This window comes from Saccostrea echinata, unplaced genomic scaffold (genome assembly GCF_033153115.1).
Source record: "Saccostrea echinata isolate AGI-Se365-2 ecotype Australia unplaced genomic scaffold, CSIRO_AGI_Sech_v1 ptg000054l, whole genome shotgun sequence".
Lineage (NCBI taxonomy): Eukaryota > Metazoa > Mollusca > Bivalvia > Ostreida > Ostreidae > Saccostrea > Saccostrea echinata.
Genome location: NW_026889803.1, coordinates 56,873,113 through 56,895,298, shown reverse-complemented (window position 1 = coordinate 56,895,298; position 22,186 = coordinate 56,873,113). Strand labels below are relative to the sequence as shown.

The 22,186-nt window shown below is 32.7% G+C and overlaps 3 protein-coding genes across 3 annotated transcripts; 2 read left to right on the top strand and 1 right to left on the bottom strand.

Moving 5' to 3' along the window:
• The first annotated feature begins 550 nt into the window (after positions 1-550).
• On the top strand, positions 551-20,246 carry LOC133205039 (uncharacterized). Its single transcript, XM_061340782.1, has 18 exons — positions 551-605; positions 780-1,023; positions 1,288-1,404; positions 1,606-1,720; positions 1,888-1,976; positions 2,114-2,155; positions 2,315-2,365; positions 2,489-2,531; positions 6,075-6,103; positions 7,518-7,553; positions 9,097-9,231; positions 9,495-9,584; positions 9,811-9,909; positions 10,437-10,546; positions 11,330-12,189; positions 16,955-16,971; positions 17,357-17,419; positions 17,813-20,246. The coding sequence occupies exons 1-18, from the start codon at positions 561-563 to the stop codon at positions 20,152-20,154; spliced, it is 4,527 nt and encodes a 1,508-aa protein (XP_061196766.1). The 5' UTR covers positions 551-560; the 3' UTR covers positions 20,155-20,246.
• LOC133205252 (uncharacterized) lies at positions 7,888-12,406 on the top strand. Its single transcript, XM_061341021.1, has 6 exons — positions 7,888-8,056; positions 9,097-9,231; positions 9,475-9,584; positions 9,811-9,909; positions 10,437-10,546; positions 11,330-12,406. Exons 1-6 carry the CDS (start codon positions 7,941-7,943, stop codon positions 12,200-12,202), a joined length of 1,443 nt encoding a protein of 480 aa, XP_061197005.1. The 5' UTR covers positions 7,888-7,940; the 3' UTR covers positions 12,203-12,406.
• On the bottom strand, positions 12,986-17,093 carry LOC133205251 (uncharacterized). The gene is made up of 7 exons (XM_061341020.1): positions 16,851-17,093; positions 16,065-16,174; positions 15,767-15,883; positions 14,680-14,829; positions 14,401-14,540; positions 13,653-13,847; positions 12,986-13,489 (listed from the first exon to the last, which is right to left on the bottom strand). The coding sequence occupies exons 1-7, from the start codon at positions 17,025-17,027 to the stop codon at positions 13,269-13,271; spliced, it is 1,110 nt and encodes a 369-aa protein (XP_061197004.1). The 5' UTR covers positions 17,028-17,093; the 3' UTR covers positions 12,986-13,268.
• Positions 20,247-22,186: the final 1,940 nt, after the last annotated feature.

The following is a 22,186-nucleotide window of genomic DNA, read 5'->3' as shown; positions in this document are numbered from 1 at the left end:
TATAAATGTCGTTTCTCATTATTGTCTTAACTAATTTAGAGTATTACTCACCCTTGCATATTCCGTATGTATTATCCCAATAATGACCGAAACAACACTCTTTTCCTCTGGATCTATAAACATGAAGAACAGAATATGAGAACTATTCATTAAACACATTTTTAAAGTATGATTACTATCAAATACATAAAGTTTCACAAACCTTGGACAAACACATTTTACTGATTTAATGTAAATAGCAATATTAAAAACAAAAAAGAATCCCATGCTGTATGATAAAAGCCCCATTTTTCAAATGATATAATGCTATAATAATGATATCGAACTGCAGACGACACGCTTCCGGAATATCCCAAACTTAATTGCAATTTCCAGTGAAGGTATTGGCACCACACCAGTGAAATAAATTTCATATTTTAAGTCATATTTGGTGAAGATGTTAACAATTAAAAAAAAATTTCCATCCTTCATGACAAGTTACATCTTTCTATACACTGAGTCGTTCAAAAATTTCCATAACTTAATTTTTTTTTCAGGTGTGGAGGTGTAAAAGTCCGGTAATGATGAAGCGGTTGCTGATAATCATTATTTTCTTTGTAGACATGGTATATATGCATAGAAATAGATAAGTTAATGTGTTACTTCAAATTAGTTACATGTAGATCATTACTTCCAAAACTCTGTTATGAAAAATAATATTTTCGAGTTTCTGTCCAAAATCAGTGAGCATCATAAATTGGTTAAAAGAAAACCATACTTGTTTTATCATCGAATTGTAGACAAGGTACGTTCGAACAAAGAACTGCACAATTTCAACGGCAACAGTTCAGTATGTGAGTGCTTGTCCAACAGATGAACTGACTTGGAAAAAAGCTGCAAAAACAAAGAACTGTGAAAGTCTCGCAAGCTTTGCTGTAACAGAAGGCTGTGCTAACAACCCGTCCGATTTTGTCTATCATTGTGTAATCAATCGTTGGATGAATGCAACACTAGAAGTTTGCGCCCCAACGCGATACATGCAATGTAAATTTCTCCAAAGTATAGCATAGTAAAATTCACTGTTTATTAGAATTTTGCCGTAATTATTAGTCAGTGGTATTTGAATAGTTGCAGTGCATAATACATTGTAAAGTAAATGTGATATAAGCCTTACAATGAAAAAAATTACTGAAGCAAAACATTAACAGGCACTAGTAAGACACTCTATACTCAATAGTATATTATTACCTTGATTTATTTTACGTTATTGTTTTATAAACAAATCAAATTCGATCTTTATATTTACAGCTTTCTGCGTTGATTTCGACACTGAATTAGCCAGAATTACAGAAAATTATAAAGCAAATTGTAGTGTCCTTAAACCACCCTGTCCACCAAGGTATATTTCAACAGATGCCTACAAATGTAAGTTTAAATCACACTACAATGTTCTGGTTATCAAAATTCTCTTACCATGTTATATATAAGAAAGTCGTGTTTTTAGCAGTCAATCAACTGGGTCTGGAATTTTCAATGACATAATAATAGTAAATCAGGATGTTGCTTGCATTTTTTTGCCATATAGATTATATTTTTGTCTTTATATTTTCTGTGTATTTTCTGTAGACCAGGGTTGTTACGACATTGTTAAATTCACAACAACCACAAAAGTCACAACAAACGCTACAGCAACGACTGCTTATAATCCAATGACGATAAAAAGCGAACCTTTTCAAGCTCAGTTAGGTTTTTCTTAACATTTCTAATTGAAAAAAGTTCTCGCAAATTTAAAAAGCATTTAAGCCACAAAAAATATAATGATATTTTCTACCTGAACAGGTGGTAACGGTTCTTGTACAGTTTTGAAAAGTTATCAAAAAAGCATATAAATTCATTAATTCTTTCCAGAGTTGTTATTATCGGTGCTGTTCTTGTGGTTTGTGTTGTTTTCATTCTTGCAATCCTCATAGTTTCGGGGTTAGGCTGTTATATAAGAAGTGAGTAGAACGTTTGAACAAACATAAAGAACTCTCATATGTTTCGCATTGTTTGTAGTCTAAGTATTTGAATATGTCTGAAAACGTACATAGAATAAGTTATTAACATTAGTCATTCGTACCAATATTTTTTCCAGAACTAAAGAAAAGGATTAAAAATTTGAGTGAAGGTTCACGGGGTAAAATATATTTTTTTCTTCTATCTATGGCAATTATAGATTTTTATTTCCTAAAAATTCCTATTTTTTGTAACGGTTTACATCTTTAATTCATAAAATACCCCTCTCTTAAAAATTCAAGTAACATAACTTGCATGTATATTTGATTATCTGTCGCAGACGGAAGTGAGATGAAATTGATGGACGAGAATGGAGATATTGAAAACCAAGGTATAAACCCATTAAATACCGTTTTCTCCAAACTGAACTTTAAGGTATTTTAACAGCTAATTAAATTCATTGTTCATAAAGTTAAGTAGAAAACAGTTTATAACATATCCATTGTATTTGCAGATGGTCAAACCGACAATGCTAAGCAAGACAGAGCAGAGTACATGTAAGTAATTAATTATAACTATAGGGTAAATTTCCAAACCATCAGGTATAAATTATCTTTTCATTGCTAAAGTGAGTTTATCTATTGAGGTAATATAAAAAAAATATCTTATTTACAATTCTGTGCCTGCAGATAATAAAATTACACATTTAATTGGAAACATCGGTTAAATTGTTATTATTCTCACGCATTCTTGATATTAAATTGTTAGGAGTCTTTCGCTTGAATACTGTTCGTTATCTCCATATTCATCTGTAATGACTAGAATTTTCTATAAGAGCAATGGCACACAATCTCAGAATTTCTCCAAATTCTCTTTGATAAAAGTCTTTGATACCATTATCTCAAATCAGGCAAAAATCGGTTGCTATGTGTCATGGTTACCATGTTAACTTGGGCCAAAATAAAAAATAGGTTTGTTTCCCCTAACGCGACCGACCCACTTAAATCGTGCTGACTGAAAAGTTTTTTTAATAGGATTATTCAAATATTTATTTTTATTGTTTATCAACTTTATAAAATGCAATTTCATCAAAATTCGTTTTTTATCAGAATGGCGGCTTTTGTTTTACTCTCATTTGGCGCCCACAACATGTGGCCACAGAAGGTTATTTAGTGTTATAAAACAACGGCGATGTATCAATCTTAATATACATCTTTAACTTATTAGAATCCTACACTCTTGAAACATTTCGTGAATTAAATATACCATGACTAAGAAGTGTTAAGATGGTGTTTACAAATTGTCTTCTAAAATTAACGTACGTAGTAAGCATGACAAAGCCTGCCTCATGAGCAGATGAGGGGCCCACTTTGTGTATGCATATCAATAAATTTCACTGCATTTCATTCGTTTTGATCTAAAAAAAAAACACTTCATGTACGATTCTATTTTTACTATGTAGGACCATAGGATTTGTAAATATATCTTTGTATAATTATTTCATCTTGATAAATATAATTCGGATGTCGTTTCTTCATTCCTTTTATTTATGGGGTAAACTTAGTGACTATAACATTAGATATATGAAATTTTAATCATTTTAGATATGGTTTGGTTGAATTAAATATTGTTTAAACAGGTACTCTCTTTTCAAATAGTGTTGAAATCTTTAAAGTTGGCTTATGGTACGGCTTTCTGAGACGTCCAGTGTAATTTTCTTTTCTTTAGTTGGGCCCTTGAAAATAGGTTGTTTCTTTGCTTTAAAATACCTTTAAAAATTGCTGGGTCGACAACATTTGAACACCTGCCTGGTGGAGGGCTCCTAATTTAGACTTTTTCTCGGCACTTATGGCCATTGATCATACATGTAAAGCATCAATAAGGGATCTTTATCGTGCCAACATCTACATGTATACTGTGACACTGCATGGCCCTACGTTTTTACGGTCTCATTTGACTGACCAATTTCCACGTCCCACGTCGGGACCTGTGACTTAGAATAAGCTCCTGAATTACGTCGTGACTCCAAAATGAAACAGTAAAATTACTGCGCCACGCGAGGCCCTTGACATCTGTGTAAGCACTCGAAGATGATACAGTGCAGGGAACTAATTTTGTTACATAAACCAGCATCAGCATAAGCATTAGTAGCATCAGGATCAAGCTAGCATCAGCATCAGCATTTAAAAAACAGCATTACCAGGATCAACATCAGCAAGCAAAGGATAAAACCAGCATTGACCTACATAAAATCAGCATTATCCTACTAGCATCAGAAAATCAATGAGTTTTGATTCAGTAAAAAATTAAAAAAGAAAGAAAGAATATTGGTTAAAGTATTCACATTATTGATACACAGTGAGAAATTATGATCAAATAATTGTAAAAGGCACTTTTATTGCTTTAAACGGCAATGCTGAAATTCATTATCTACTTCCGGTAGCATGATGCTACTTCCGGTAGCATTGACCTAATTATAAAACAGCATCAGGATAAGGATTACTAGCATTAAATCAGCAAGCAAAGGAAGGATTCAAATCAGCAAGCAAAGGAAGCATTCAAATCAGCATCGATGCTGTAACAAAATTAGTTTCCTGCACTGTAGTAGGTTTAAAAAAATAAACTCGGATGGCCGATGGTTGAGTATTTGCGAATCTTGTCTTTTTGTAAAAATTCAATTTCAATAAATTTAAGTTCAAATGAATAATATTTGTGAACTAATTTACCATACATGTTAAATTTCATTTGTATGATATTCGGTTTAAAAAATTGTTCTTTCTTATTTATACAGATATTATTCAATTTTCAGAATGTATTTTCAAAACTGCTGTCAGAAAAAAAAAATAATTTACCTACCTACCTACTCAACTTGAAATTTTAGGGTCGGGTTAGGGGAAACAAAGATATTTTTAATGATGGCCTTGCCCTGAAGTTTAAAAATGGCATCAAAACTTGATCAATGTTATTCAACTTTTATTCTATCAGACAATTCAAGGTGAGAAATAAAATAATATGCTTCTTGGAGAAAATGTACCTAAATTCTCAAAGCAGCAAAAAAAAACATTGTCTCCATGGTTACACAACAATATAGCAATAAATCCCAATTTGTCTTCTGCTATCTGTGTAACAAGATCTTAACGACGTATATTTGCCAGCCCTGAATTTCCTTAATCAAAACTTCGCAGCAAATTTTGTGTGACTACACGGTGTTACCAAGGAAACCTGAAACTTTTTTTTTAAATATTATTGTCAATGCGATATAACCTAATGTCAAATATTTTTATTGTTTTCCTGATGTTTTTGATTTAGATTGATCATGTTACACCTATCATTAATGAATATTGGGCGTTTTCATCATTTTTCAGCATAAATGTACCCATGGTTACCACTTCGAGATATATTCTAAATTGTGGCAACAAGGTGTAAGGTTTTTGAGAGTAGTTTGATTTTCTTAGACTTTATCAAGGCTCAATAAAGATTCAAAGTAGCTGAAAATCCAAATTTGTCTACATTTTCCAGCTGTTACCAAGGCAGCCATGAAGCAAAGCAACCAAATTATATTTAAGATATGTTTCTGGAGTCAAGTTATAAATAAGTGTTTACTAAGAATAACTCTTTGTAAGATCATCTAAACCAAAGGCTGGAGTGAACTTTTCTAATCGAAGTCTGGCTGTTCCCCTTCGTCTGTCTGTTTGTCTATTAATTTTTTTTTTTTACATTTTTCTCCAAAACCAGTAGACTCACTTCAACCAAACTTGATCTTATGACACAAAGCAGTGTTGTTCAAATGAAAGACCGTGTCTATGAATATATATCGGGAAAAAAATCTCTAGAACAGCAAAGCCTTAAGTTTGTGACGTATTGATAATGAAGCATCCCCATCGTGTGGATTCTAGGTGAGCTATGTCATGACTCTATTTGGCTAGACCTCCTTCAGATTCTGGCCAAGGGAATAGGGTGGGCCACACAGCTTAAGTGGTTTTACAATATGAAATTATTCTTTTAAATAAATAAAAATGGGAAACTTTTCGTACGTGACAATGGGCTTCTTCCTCAACTTAGTGTATAGCATTTGAACTTAATATATATTATTTTCACAGATCTCAGATTCATGGATTTGAAAATACAGGTAAGAATGTTCATGTTTTGCTCCCAGCATATACATTGCTCTCTCTCTCTCTCTCTCTCTCTCTCTCTCTCTCTCTCTCTCTCACCTTAGTGTGGATCCCATTTGTAAATGTATTTTCAGCCACGTATTCATGATTTGTATCCGAAATAAACTCCATATGTATGAATTGTACATTATAGAATTCACGAATATATACATATGTAATCAGTAATTATAAATCAATTACTCAGTTTCAGAATATGTAGTTACATTTTTCATTGTTTTATACTTATAAGGGTTTTTTTTTCGCCCCATGTAATTTTCCATGTTCACTATTTTGTACTGTTTTAAATTTTCCCAGACACAGTTATAATACAGAGATAATGTTGTTTTATTTGAATTTGCTTGTTTTAAATTTCGCTTATTTACGATTATTTAAGGGAGATAGGAACGAAAATAAAAAGGTAGCGAAAAATGACCATTTATATCGTTAATGTAATTAGATTATTGGGGGGGGGGGGGGTTAATCTCAGTAATATGAAGTAATGGTCGGTGCTCAGGTTTCGTCTTGATTTGCTCTATTAGTATTTTGAGCAAAATGGTCAGCGAACTTCGAATATAAACATATAATTATTAATTTGCTGTAAACTTTATATCAGTTTTATACAAAAACAATGCATTCCATATAGCTTTAACTATTAAGATTAAGAGTTAAGGTATTTTTTTAAATAATAATTTCCTACTAAAATCAAAGTACAGTCCGTTTTAAACAATGAATATTTGTTATGAAAGAAAGAAATCTGTACAATTCAGCTCAATAATATCCATTTACATAGCATCAGAATACATTAAAATCAAATTTTGAAGAAAAAAAATTGAAATTTTGAATTGATACAAAAAACGTTTAGTTATTTTATATATAATTTTAGATTAAAATACACTTTTAATTTGCGCAGCTTTAACATCAGTTTCATGTACGTTTAAAAAGACAGTTATGCACAGTGTTCCTGATTTGTTAAATATTGTAGGAAAAACTATCTTCCTGACGTAAACAGCTCTATCTTCAAATTTATGCTTTATCCAAAAACAGGACATGAATGAGATTCGATAAATTTACAGGAGGGGGGCTTTTCGGGTTTTTTTTTTTATATATAGAAGATTTTTTTTCATAAACTGAAGATTGTATTTTCCATTTTGAATAAATGGTATTGAAAAAATTATTTTACTTTTTTTCATCTTGCCTCGAGAAAAGATGGCAACATGGAGACGTCTTCAACAAGTTTTTCTCATACTTGTTGAAGCCTTTTACTCCAGTGTTCTATTGTTCTGTCCTACGCTGGGTTTTCTAGATCCCAGTGTCTGATTGGTCACTGCATATTTTACTCCATACCTTTTTTTTATTTAACTAAACTTCGTGTATATCATTTCTATACAGAGTTTCTCGACGAAACAAGACTAGAAGATATTAAAGGTATGTAGTTTTATAAAATGACTCACTATAAAGTATACAGCTCAAGAGATACTTAATTAAATCAAATCATCATATGCTCTTTAATCTGCTTATTAAATGCGTTTTGGTCATGGATAATATTATAAAAGTGTGACGATAACGAATGTTGATTGATCGCGTTTAAAAATAAAAAAAATACAAAATGTAAACGGGGGAAAAAACCCTGACCCCTTGAAACACCGGGTGAGCATCTTCTGTCGATCGGTCATACCTCCCTTGAGCCCTCTAGGATCTGTGTTGATCGGATAAACGAAGTTATACGTGGTCAAAATTAGTATTGAAAGAATAGGGTCGGAAAGTCTCGTTTACTTTCATTTTCGATTTGCAACTTCCGGGCAGCAGACCAAGATGCCGCTGTGTTTTGCCTTCGGGTGTACCCATATGACTGGCGCGAATCGAACATGTAGTTTATTCAGATTTCCTACAGATCCAAAAAAGAGGAAGAAATGGATTGATAGATGCAGGTATACAAATGATAATACTTATTTTAACAAAACATTAAACTGGAAAACCTGTCTGATAGATCCAAGCCCCGTGTCATGTTATCATGGTTATAGGCCTATACTAAACAAAACTTTGCAGGCCTTATATATACATGTATATCATTGTATTTACAAAGGAATAGTTATAAATTTAACCAATTAGTAGAAATTGTCAGATGATTGTTTAAGAAAGGAACAAAGAAATCGTGGCTTGACTTTTCAGTGCAAATTAATATTTAGAATTATTTTAAAATTATCTTCTGTATTTATATGTCTTCACTCTGTCTCAATCTTCATGATTAACAGAACTTTTAAAATCAGCTGGTATCATACATAATCTCTCAGACAAGACCCATATTAGAAATGCTTAATGTCCAATTTATTTTCATATTTTTTATACTTAGTAATATGAAATTAATTCAAAATAATAAAGAGAATACATGTGTAACAGAGTTAAAAATGGCTATGCATTGTATATAGTGAGGCCACGCTCCTACTAGCACTAGCTAGTGGGTTAACCCTTTAGCTCAGTAAATAGAGTGATTTTAAATCTGAGGGTTGTAGGTTCAAGCCACAGTGTGGACACCCCTAGCTAATCAGTCATATTGGCGCTCAACTACAAAACCCACATGGTGAGTGATGTTTATAGAGTCTCGTGTGTGAGATTTCTCAGGGGTAAGAAATCTCAAGAAGGGGGAAGTGTAACAGAGTTAAAAGTGGCTATGTGTTGTATATAGTGAGGCCACGCTCCTACTAGCACTAGGTAGTGGGTTAACCCTTTAGCTCAGTCGGTAGAGCGTTGGATTTTGAATCTGAGGGTTGTAGGTTCGAGCCACAGTGTGGACACCCCTAGCTAATCGGTCATACAGGATACGATGTAGCATTACACCAAAAGTTTACATTAAACATATGAAAGTAAACTAACTGCTATTTATAGATGTGAGTTTAAATAATGTTGTACAAACAATTTTTAAATTATTAATTTGATTATATAGTATTGAATTTATCCTCAACCTTTTCAGGAGAGCAGATAGAGAATACAATAGTAATGATCGAATTTGCAGTTGCCACTTTAAAGATGGGAGAAAAGAGAATGGGCCGACAATTTTTGTATACAGCAAAAATAATTGCTTTCCTGACTTTGTCGAGCCAAAAAGGTAAATATTTCTTACTTGACAGATCTTCATACATAGTTGCTTTCTAAAATTTATGTCAATATGACTCTTTTTCATCTCCTCCTTCATTTATATGTATATATGTATATGTATCATTTATATGTAATGTATATGAGAGTTAGCTTGGTTTTCAATGATAATTGTATATTTATAACTATTATTTTTTTTTAACTTTTAAAATATATATATTTGTTTATTGAAGAGCATAAAAATAATATTTTACAGACGCAAAATTACTGAAACAGAAACAGAAGGAACCCTCAATACAGAGCAACCCAGACAAGCAGAGCTAAACCACAATGACCACGACTATGCAGTTTCTGGAAGTACTGAAGGTAAAACAATTTTCATTTTGGCAAGACTTTCACTTATCACCTGATTTATCCACTGGGTCATGCTCACAAAAGGTTTAAAGTATTGGAGCCCTTATATTTTCATATCAGTTTGTTTTGCATGCCCTGTAAGATTATTGTTTGCAAAGACTGCAGTAATTTATCCTTTCATTATGATGCTTTTCATAAAAATATTACTTTGTGTGTAATTTATTTGTATGCTTGACAGAAGGGTTTGATGGAGAATGTGCAATGACAACTTCACAGTGTGAAGGAGGGATCCACGCTGATCACAGTTATACTGCTTATTTTCCAGAGGCATCCAAAGGTATTGAAAAAAAAATTATATCAGATGGACATTATTTGTATTATGCCTATATTATTATGTCTATTTTTAATAAGTCAGGCTATCTTAATAAAATTGTTTGTTTGCCCTCTCCAGACCAACTGGCTAAAAATGGTCCTACACAAAATTTTTACATAACCTCCAGGAAACAATTTTTTAAGAACTTTTTTCTGAATTATTTCATTACGTCAACAATTACCGACATGGTGCAACTTACCCTACCAATCCTATTTTTTTTACTCTGATTCTGGAGAGGAAAAACAAACATTGTTTTAAAGGTGGCCTCACTGACATATTTATGTGTCTTATAGAGCCTTATATGAAAATAGAATATCATGCTTGGGGGGGGGGGTTCAAACTTCTTTCAGTACCAAATTTAATTCATACACTAGCTACTACCCTTATTTGACTATACTACTATACTATACTATACTATATACCACCCTGATGTTAAATGCCTACTATGGTTTAATGTTGATATTGCTAATATTGTTTTGTAATCATTACAGAAAGTGTTGATTTAGCAGAAAGAGTGAAAGAGCTCCAAAGAGAATTAGAGTCACTAAAACTGAAAAAACAAGCCTTTACAATTTGCAACATAATACAGGACCCAGACAAGGTATGTTATTTGAGCATATTTTTATGCCCCCTTAATCGAAGATTTGGGGGCATATAGATTTAATTGTTGTGTCCGTCCGTCTGATTAGCTGTCCGTTAGTCTGTTTGGCCGCAAGAAATTTGACCTTGCCCAAACCTACTGACTGGTTGGACCTACAATGTATGGCTTTCTTGTATCACATATGTATTCCTTGTGATGGAGTTTGACCCACTTTTGCAAAATTTTACTAAACTTTAACCTTGGCCATAACTTTTGAGCAGTTGATGCTAGGGCTTTCATACTTTACAAGTGGATTTTTTTTTGACAAGACCTTCCTTTAGATACCAACATCTTTGACCCCCTTTGACCTTGGAGTTCGAGCCACTTTTGAAAACTTTTTACTTTGGCCATAACTTTCGAATGGTTAGTTCCAAGGTTTTCACATCTTTGTGAAAAGACCTTCACTTGGATAGCAACAATTTTGACCTTGACCTTTGTCTGACATACAGTTGAAAAATTTTAATCTTGGCCATAACTTTTGAAAGGTTGGTGCTCGGGTTTTCATATTTCACAGATGTATTCTTTGTGACAAAACCTTCTCTTGCACTTAGGTACCAACAATTTTGATTTTGTTTGACCTTTGGAGTTTGATTTGCATTTGTAAATCAGACTCCATTTGAGGTGCTTTAATTGAAGTTGAAAATGGCGGTTTTTACACAAGATGTTTATTTTGTATAAAAATAGTATACATGTGGCAATATTCATTGATCATAATTTATAAATGGTTGTTTTGCTTTGTTATAGATGCTGTTATATACTTCATTTCCCTCAGAAGTTTTCAATACACTGGTGTCTTTGTTGGAAAGAATGGCCCCATTCCAATACTATAATGGATGGACGGTACAAGGGATCAGTACCAGTGACCAGCTCCTTATGACTCTTATGAAGTTACGCCTTAATTTAAGGGATTTGGATTTAGCAGAAAGATTTAACACCAGTAAAAGTACTGTCTCCAACATATTGAATACCTATGTTACAGCGCTGCATGAAATTTTATTTGAAGGAGTGATGAAGGCTGTTGGGATACCCTCCCAGTTAAAATGCAAAGGGTCAATGCCCAAATCATTTGAGGAGTTTTCCTCTGCGAGAATAGCAATGGATGCCACCGAAATCACACAAGATGTACCATCAGACATGAATAACCAGTCGCTATCTTACAGCAACTACAAAAGTCGCCATACAGTAAAAGCTGTCACGTGTGTAGCACCAAATGGTGCTTTAGTGTATTGTTCAGAACTCTATCCTGGATCCACCTCTGATGCTGCCATTGTTGATCACTGTGGTGTATTGGATATGTTGAAGCCAGGTGATATGATCCTTGCAGATAAGGGCTTCAACATATTTGATAAGCTTCCACCAGGAGTGACATTAAACATACCACCTTTCCTGTCATCCAAATGTCATTTCACAAAGGAAGAAGCACAGCTTTGTTACAAGATTGGGAGAAGTCGAATTCATGTGGAGCGAGCAAATGAAAGAATCAAGAACTACCGTATTCTAGATCACATTCCTGCACAATACAGACATCTTGCCACTAAAATTTTCCAACTGTGTGTAGCTCTTGTTAATTTGCAAGCTCCTCTGTTGAAGGAAATAGCAGAAAAGTATGAAATTTAGAACTGGTGTGAATTAAAGTAGTACACAACATCTAACTTGTATCTTTTCAAACATGCTAAATATGTACACAAAATCTCTATAATGTTTATATTCATTATTATACTTTCATGTTAAATACTAAAATCAGATTTGTTTAAGAAATATTAAACAATTTGTAATGTTATCCTCAGCATTAGCAACACACTTGAGAATGGGTACATGTAACACAAGGATAATGTAAAATTATGTGCGCACAGTTCATCATAGAATTCTGGAAACATCAGTTGTGCATTTGAAAGAAGCCAAATAAACTTAATATCAATCAAAGCTTGAAAAACTACTTTTGAAAAACAATATGTTTATTTTTTAGAGAAAAACTGTTATATAATTCACATGTATTGTAATTACTATATATGAACATTACATGTATATATGCTACAGTGAATGTATTCTGTGGCACTTGTCTAATCAGGATGTTGTGTATTCAGAAATCATGCATAATATAATTATATAAACTTAATATAAACTATACGTCCCTTTCAAATAATTAAATTGTTTAAAAATGTTGTCTGACCCTAATTACATAGATCTCATTTTAATGATATTGCATCTTTAGAATTGCAGTTTGTATATATTTCTTTTCTTTTACTTTTTTGTGAAAAGGACTCAATTGTACATCTTAAATTACTTATTTTGTTCAAAATTTCCACACTGGTGATGCATGCTTAAGAAAATGATTGCTTTGGTCATTAGTTGCAAAAAATAAACCATGATAAAATTAAACAGTTTGGCAAAAATTAAAATTCTCTTTTTATTTACTGCACTAAGGGAAGAAGGCAATGTAAGAGATCTGTTTACAGTAAACATAGTTACTTACTTTGGTGGTATTCATAATTTAATGTCTTAGGTATTGCTTCATGTTCACTTATTTATGGACATGCTATTAGCAAGCACTACTTGTCAAACAAAATGCTAATCGCACTGAGATTATGATTGTGCTTATCATACTGAAGAAGAGGATTGAGCTAAATTTTGAGTGCACCAATATACATGTATGCTCATGTACAATATAAAGTCAGTTAAAATTTTACTGGAGAGAGGGTAGAAACACATTAAAGTAGAATTCAATCATGTTTTTCAAGTGAATTTCCCATAATTCGTCTCGAAGGATGCGAATGACTTCCATGCTTACTGGTGTCCAAACTACGAAATCACAACAAGTGGTGCCTGTAAGATAAAGCTGGCCTTGAACTTGGTGCCAATAATCATGATTCTCTCTAAGATGCAGGACACCCTCAGAATCACACTCTAAAATGATTTCAAAAGATCGACATCTATTCTTTCACTAAAATAATGTAGGATAATTTTATCTAGACATAAATCATGAAAGATGGTTTCATCAAAGAAAAATGAGAACTAATTTACATATACCAGGCTCTTTTAGAAAACTTTCAAATCGGTTTGTACTTACCTAGAAAGAAATCTTTCAAATTTGTACAGGCATCCTTGATAGACATTGCTCTTGCAGAGAAAGGACATTTAACCTCTATAATATCTGGTGATGCACTCACTTTTCCTTGAAGGTGAATCTTCAAATGTTTGGGATCACCTTGGACAAATCCATCAGGAGAGGCACCAAGAACACCTGATTCATGAAGCCATATGCCTGAAATTAAAAACTACAATATAAATTTAACCATATTTGTTATGTATGTTGTTTTACATACCATTGGGTAATTTTTTCACTCATATCGAGGGCTTCTAATTTCGATCTTTACTCGGCATCATTATGCAGTGACCAATCACAGAGTAAACACAACTAACTGAGCTATCATGATTATTAAGAGGCAAAATTCCATACTTAATAATGGATGTGTTATCAATCGTATCTTAATGATAGAAAAAAATCAAGGGAATTAAGTAAATATCACAAAACATGTACATAACATCGCAAACCATTTTATTCTTCAGTGATCAATTTCTTCATTTCATTAAAGATGAAATAGATGTTCTGATGAGAAAACAAAACAAGCATCTAATGTTGAACGTAAATTGTTTTATGTCACAAAGTTGTAGAAAAGGACCAGTTCATTCCAAATTATTACTTAAGGTCACTACTGATGCAAAATTTTACCTGTGTTGCTAACAACTTGCATCACAGCAAATGCAGGTAGGATAACTTTTTAAAAACATTTAAATTGAATTTGATAATTGTTTACCTGTCTCTAATATCGAGACCTCTGAAAGTTTACAATAGTCATCTTTTGCACTCTTTTCATGTGTAAGTCCCCACTGAATAGAAGCTCTTTTCTCAAGATTATATGCACTGAGTAATCTTTTCTTTAATGATACTGAGAGCCTACAAGAAAAAAAAAATGAATTTCATAGTTTTAATTTAAAATTATTAATAAAAAGACCACACATTAAGAATTCAGTAATATTATTTTTAAAATGTAATGCTTTTGTACATTAAATAAACCATTGTAAATTTTATTTACCGATTTCTTCTAATAGCACCAATAACTTGTCCAAAATTAGATGCAGTAATTCTCAATTTGCGAACAGCTGCCCATAAAGAGTTCTCTCTTTGTCCTGTAGTCAGCCATGCTGTTTCAATAATCTTTTCTGAACAAATGACAAGTTTCTCCCTATGTTAAAAATCATATATATATATGTATATATAAAAAATCTGTTTTTACACCTTCATTTCTTTAAAAGCCAAAAATAATGAATTATTTCAAAGAGCACAAGTTTTTACATATTCTGTTTATTTGAATTTGAATACCTTAAATAAGATGACTTGCACTGAGCATTCAAGTACTCTTCACTTATGAGCTGGTCTTCAATAAGTAATGCTGGCATTTCCTCACACTCAGGCTCATTTGATAAAATCCAGTGCATAGCTGCAATAAATGAAATAGCAATTACCATTACATTGGCCACAACTTTCAACATATTATGTTGTAAGTTAACGCTTGTGTTATGTACTTTATTTAGCTGACAATATATGTTTGGTCATTGTGAATAGTCTATACTTAAAATACCTTATGAATTACAATGTATTAATTATTTACTTAAGAAAAAATGAAAAACATTTAAAATGGAAATAATATTTGTTCTAGGTCAAAGAAATTACAGGTAGATGATATACCGGTATGTTCTCAAAATATATGCCACACTAAGTTGACATGTTAAAAAAGAAAATTTAAAAATGATGAAAGTGTTACATAAAAAAAAATATGTAACTTTTTAAAAAATAAATGAAAATCCATTAATAACAAAAATGTAACATTAACTCAAAAATAAATCATAAAATGAGCCTTGATTCAGAGGAAACAGTTTCCCTTGTGACAAGGATGAAAAAAATATTGTTCATCAAGCAAACCTGTAAATCTACCCAAATGACCTAGCAGATCATATAAATATGATCTATCTGCATCTGTCATCTCTCTTTTTAATGCTCTAAATTTACATGTATATACATCAAGTATTCATTACAGAATGAAATATTCAAATGAATAACACAACCTTTCATTTATTATTTAATTACCAAATATATAATGTACAAAGGTGCTTGTGAGTTACCTATAATCTTGCCTGGGTGGATACATTTCCCCCATTGTTGTTATGGCTTTAGGAGGAGCAGATTTAGGATGCTTGATCCAGCTGCACTTCACATCTGTCTTGCTTGCCCTCTTATATCTAAAGGATTATTTTATACACTAGTTAGTAAAGCACTTAGATTTAGAATAGACAAAAAAATAAAACACACAAAATATAAATATTGACAAATTCAGCTGAAATAAAAAAAAAATCGGACTTCAAGCTGCAAAACTGTTGCATTTTTTTAAACAAATGAATTAACAGAATATGCTTCATGTACCCAAACAGAAGAGCTGCAGCTACATGGTGGCAGCGAAACTGGCCCATTGGACATTCACACGTCGATGACTTTATAGTACCAGTACTGTTTTCTTCATTTTCCAGAAATATCTGTTAAAAGTAAAAAAAATAAAATAAAATAAACAAGTCTCTGTCATAGTGTTACAATGATATCGCCGACTATCGAAAATCATCCCTGAAGTCAACAAGTCAGCGACAATTGATGGAAAATTTTAAAATCAAAGTTGCTACATTTTTTAAAATTTTTTTTTAAATACAAACTGGTTCATCTTTTAACATTATCAAAGGATATTCCCCTATTTCTCTTGCAAATGGCAGACAAATTTTCCTACTAAGTATAAACTGAAGTTGGTCTCATAGATTTGTATTGAAATATTGTTTTCATCTTCGAGGATATCTGAATATTTGCTGGTTAACTTTATTTAACCTTTAAATTAAATAATTAAATTCGATCGTATAATTGATTGTATGCTACTGATTCAATTTGATAATCGATAGTGAATTTGGTCAAATTTTGCAACACTAGACTCTCTGACTAAATCTACATGTTTTACGGAATATTTTCAGTGAATTGTAAACATGATGAATTCTTTGGGCGAGGTGGAGGAGGCCAAGACGCTGGATTACCACAGCCCGCAATTAAAAAATAGTTTAAATCTATAAACTTTACTCAGTTTTTAGTTATAAACATTAAAGATCTTGAACAGACTCTTAGATATAGTTTGAAATTGTTCTAATGTATTGATGCGAAATCGAATGTACATACCTGAACTTTGTAAGATGTGTCTCGCATTGACGCTTGCACAACCGCAGTAATAACGCGAAACTCTTTATCTAACACAAATTTTAAAACCCTGTCGCTATCCACAGCTTTCTCACTTTTCCTGGTAAGTTTTGTGTGGCTTTCAACGTACCGAGCCCAGTACATTATTGATAAAGCCATCCTTGGCAACTGCCCGGAAGTAAGTTTTCACGTTATATCTCGCGAGTCACGTGACGAGACTTTCCGACCCTATTGTCTCCAATTAGTATGAAACAGTAAAATTATTAGAAAATTGACATGTCAGTAAAATAAATACGAACCAATGACAGGTTGTACTAGCAATCTAGGTTGTCTAATCGACAATAGGACTTGCAAATATCATTTAAAAATTAAAAAAGATAAAGACAAGATAAATTTCTAACCAAGATCATATTTTTTTCCTTACATGATTTCTATAATCGAGTTTGCGTAATATACTAGAATGTAACAAATGTTTTATCCACTTTTAGAAAAAGAAACCTCGTCCCGCTATTTACTTAAAAATATCTATTTATTGTATAACGGACCTCCAGGTGAGTTTTTATCCTAACGGTAGATAAAATTCCCTTTTCAGGAAAATGAACATAGATAATCAAAAATCAAAATTATGCCCTTTGAAAAATGCCTTACATTATCCATGAACTGAGCGCCTGATGCTGCATAGTGGCAATTGTATGCAAGACGATTACATTGTCTTGGCATTTACCAGTGTTGGGTGTAAACGAAACTGATTTGCATTTAGTGGATCAAATTTCTATTATATTGATAAAAATTGTCTGTTTGAATGACACAAGATCAGGAGTCACATCTTACTAATAATTAATCAAATAATTAAACTGACGTGTGGAAACAAAAAAAGTATAAAATTATTTAATTCTGAAAAAAAGTTATTCTATTTCATGTATTTGTATTGAATTTTGATTCAGCTCAAGCAAAAGAACACCTTGAGAGTTACAAGAAATTCGACGAGTACTACGTTGAAACATCCTTATATAGGAAGATACAGAACAGCTTCAAAGAAAATGGAGTTGTAGTAATAGAGGGACCAACTGGTTGTGGCAAAACAGCAGCTGCTACCCATTTGTTATTAAAGTATTATGAGCTAACAGGTATTGACGTACTGAAGGTAACAAAATTTACCGATCTATATCAGTATAAGAGTGAAGGGGGATCTTCAGTCATTTTTCTAGTAGATGATTTAGATATTGATAACCCAGACATGCCAAACTGGGAAATAGCATTTGAAATGCTCTACATAAAGATGGAAGAAGTACGTGAAGTTCATCGCAGAGAAGCTCATAGAATTCGATTAGTTGTTACAGCGTTTCATATTCCATCAAGATTACGTAATCTCCCAATATTTTCAAAAGACTTTTTAATTCATGAATCCGAATTAAGTAAGAAGGAAAAGCTTAAAATTTTGCAGAAACAAATGAAATACGCCAGTGAATATTTGAAAATCAAGTATGAATCTCTTGATAAAGATGTTCAGGAAAATGTTGAAACTGCAAATACAGTTGTCGGATTTCCTCTTGCTGCACAGTTGTACGCTAGAGAAGAAAAATATCGCAAGAAAGGGAAGGAGTTTTTCAAAAGTCCTAAGATATTTTTCAAAGATTCATTGAAAGAATATGTAGAGAATGATGAAAGCAAAAGCATACTCACAGCGCTAATCATTGTATATTTGCGTGAAATATATGAAAGACATGGAAATATACCAGACGATATAGCTGGGGCAAAGCTAGCCTTACCAAAAACATGCAGAAAGGCCATAAAATCGGATATAGTAAATAGCCTAAATCTGGAATACGAGAATTTATCTTATTCCGCAACTAGGCTTCTCGGGCTTTTCTTTTTGAAAACAGAGGAGGGCACATATAAATTTTGCCACTCGCTTGTTTTGGATTCAGTAAGTTCCTATCTTTTTGACGAGTACTTCGAAACTGTCGTTGCACATTTCCCCCTGGCTGCCATTGCATATGAAACGCACGAATTTTCTGATTACAAGGAAACACAGTTCTCTTTTATCAGTGACAGATTAATAAGGGAAATGGAAGCTGGAAATTTGGAAGACGTATGCAAGTGTACCATTCTGAAAAATGAATTAATTTTAAAAATCATGGGTAGAAAATTACAAGAAAATAAGACCACTTTGAAAAAAATCTTGACAGCGTTTGACAGTAAGCATGAGCATTTGCCTCTGACATTTTGGGCAGGCCGATATGAACTGTTGAGATTTTCAGCCATACTCTTGGATTTCGTAGACGCACACATTTCACATCAGCAATTTATAAATAGATACTTTTCATTGCTGGGAGAATTTTCTACCAGGTCTCCTAAAGACCTGAATGATACGATACACCAAATCCAAGATTCATCAGAAATCAGAAAAATGTTGTTTTCTGAGAGGCCGAGTTTTATTCATGAAATAATTTCATCCAACAGACAAGATGAAGATGTCAAGACAATTCTCGAACATCTTGTAAAGGACGGAATGTCTTTGGATACTCTTGACAGAAACAAAAGAACACCGATAATGATCGCTGTATATTGTGATAAAGAAAGGGGCTTAACAATCGACCTGTTGTTGAACAAATCGGATTTGTCAAAGGTAGACAGCAAGGGTTATTCTGTGTTCCATCATTGTGTTGCAGCTGAGAAAAGTGATCAAAAATGTTCTCTCATTCTTCTAAAACTTCTTGGTACTTATAACATTCCTACAGGTGTCTTGAATCTTGAAAGTAATTCTGGTCGTACAGTTCTGCACAGAGCGGCATTAGTGACAAAACATAGCAGAATACTTTGCATGATGATTTTGCTTGGTTTTGATAAAGGACTCTGTAAAAATAACATGCTAGATGAAACAGGCAGAACTCCAATATACAATATGATTAAACATCTCAATAAAAGGGGTGTTTTTGTTGAACTAGAGAGACTAATTCGGGTATGTATGCTCTTACTACATGATATCTCCCCTTATGATAAGGCAGAAAGCGGTGAAAAGAGTGCTTGGGATGTTATTAAAGAAAACAAATCCGGCATACATCAAAAATTATTTCAATTAATTAAAGTAAGTCCAGATCAAGAGGAAATTATTGAAATCATTAGCTCTGTACTCGATGACGTACCACAGAATGTTGAAAGAACTGATATTCCTTTCGAAACACCAAACGCAACGGAAATCTTTTCTGCGAGTTTGATAATGCTGTTTAAAAAGGCAGCTCAGTGTCTGTGTACTAAAACATTCAATGAAATTCAAACAATGTAATTCAATTGGATTGTCATGTGTTATATGTTTTCAAAATCGCTTGGAAAGAATATCAACAATTGATAGCATTACAAATAAAAAAGAAAGTCAAACGTATTGGTCTATTTATGCTTGTTTCAAATGGTAAAACTGCTCCTCAAAAATTAAGATAGGGATCTGGGTTTATACGGTCTCATTCAAAGGACCTATCTAGGTTTATGCGGCCTCTGTAAAAACGAATAATGACACCCAAGTAATAATGACTGGGGGTCATTTTTCGACGTAGAAAAATACCCAAACTTTAGCATCAAACATCTCTTTCAAACTTTTTATCACTCTGATGGGATGGGTGGTCATTTTTCAATAGAGTCAATTCCTTATAGGTTGTACATGTAGAAAACTGACACTTAGGTTTCTTTTTCTATAAATAAAATTTACATTTTTCCTCGGATACGAGGTCATATATTGATGACCTCTGTCATTTTTCTACGGGGATTATTCGTATTTATACCTCATTCAAATGACCTGTCTCCATGTCCCGCCATGGGATTCGAACCCGCGATTAAGGATTACAAGGATCATTACTCCTCGACTCAAGAATGATGCTTTCACAAGTAAGTTACACAGGCGATAGAGTGCTTATTATAAAATATGTTAAAATATTGTATTATATTATATCATAATGTGGAGAATACTTATCGTATAATAAACCTTTCCTTTATCAACGGGGACATTTTGTCAATTTTTTCCCCGCTATTGACAGTATTTCGCTTCCAGATATAAATTCTCGAAACTTCAATTTGAGAAAGATATAATATATTATTAAATGAATTTTTGTGTTACTTAAATCTAGGTCCCCTTTTGAGAGACGCTAATTATGTATCGCCGAGAAGTTCACGCAGAAAAGAGAATCGTACTATTTAAGTAATAAACAAAGTTATTCAGTTCAAACATGGCGTTATGAATAGCTATTGCTCTGTTGGCATATATTCCATGATGCTCGTTAGCCATGTTCACGGAGTATCGTTATTTATTACTTATACTGAGAAACCATTAGTTTCCGTGGTGACTCAATTTTTGTGGGATTCGTGGGTACCTCTCGTCTACGAATTAATAAACTAGGGTTACAAAGCTTGTATATTGTAGTTTTAAAAGAATACACAAAATTAAATCCCCAAGAACCTGTAAAATTTAAGCAATCCACGAAAATTGGCCCCAACGAATTTTAAAGATTACACAGTGTTTGCGTCACCCGCGTGGCGCAGTACTTAGAGCGTTTTCTCTAGAGAGTTGATCCTTACGTCGAGGATTCGAATCCCACTGGTGACATGGAGACCGTATAAACTCTGTGTAATAATTTTCTTCGTCAATCATGACTTCTCATCTTCCTTGTCTCTTTAGAGGGGCCTAGAACAGAGTTGCATCGTTTACATGTTAAAATATAGGTTTATTCAAAAATAAAACCAGTTAAATGAACTGAACTTTTCTGAATATTCTTAGAATTCAATGACAACGACATTCTTCTTTTTATTTTTCATTCTTTTCTTTTACAAAAACATCTGTTTTTGTAAATAGGGCACGAGATCTGTTATTGTTAAAACTTTTACCAGGTGTGTTCAATTTGTTAAACTCTGCATGCACACATCACTGAGCACGGACTGGCAATACTGGTGAGTTGTTTTTGCTTTCTTATATTTCAACTCTGAATTTTCTCGATGATAGTTTTAATATTTTTCATTAATACACAACAAAATTTCTACTTTTCTTAAGTATTTAGAATAAAGTTTCTGCAGAGTGGAAGGATTTGTGTCAATCAAACGCGTCCCGGAATTCATAGTTTCAATAATTTTCAGATAAAAGAAGTTTCTGAACACGTTTTTATTTCTCTCGCAATCTCTAGCAACATATAAGTCATGATATTATATGATAGTATATAAAAATTTGAGATGTAATTAACTTCAAATCTGCGTCCAAGCCCCTTTAATACTGTTTTTTTTTTAATTTAACAGACGGGGTTTTCATTTTTATTGATTAAAAATAAGATAAATTTAAT

Bases quoted from the DNA above. Each gene is read 5' to 3' on its own strand.
- LOC133205039 (XM_061340782.1), top strand. From the start codon at position 561: ATGATGAAGCGGTTGCTGATAATCATTATTTTCTTTGTAGACATG. The intron at 2,532-6,074 runs GTAAGTAATTAA...TTATTTTCACAG, and splicing joins CAAGACAGAGCAGAGTACAT to ATCTCAGATTCATGGATTTG. The intron at 9,910-10,436 runs GTATTGAAAAAA...TAATCATTACAG, and splicing joins TTTTCCAGAGGCATCCAAAG to AAAGTGTTGATTTAGCAGAA.
- LOC133205252 (XM_061341021.1), top strand. From the start codon at position 7,941: ATGCCGCTGTGTTTTGCCTTCGGGTGTACCCATATGACTGGCGCGAAT. The intron at 9,585-9,810 runs GTAAAACAATTT...TATGCTTGACAG, and splicing joins AGTTTCTGGAAGTACTGAAG to AAGGGTTTGATGGAGAATGT. The intron at 10,547-11,329 runs GTATGTTATTTG...GCTTTGTTATAG, and splicing joins TAATACAGGACCCAGACAAG to ATGCTGTTATATACTTCATT.
- LOC133205251 (XM_061341020.1), bottom strand. From the start codon at position 17,027: ATGGCTTTATCAATAATGTACTGGGCTCGGTACGTTGAAAGCCACACA. The intron at 15,884-16,064 runs GTACATGAAGCA...ATAATCCTTTAG, and splicing joins GCTGCAGCTCTTCTGTTTGG to ATATAAGAGGGCAAGCAAGA. The intron at 14,541-14,679 runs GTAAATAAAATT...TTTTTCTTGTAG, and splicing joins GGTGCTATTAGAAGAAATCG to GCTCTCAGTATCATTAAAGA.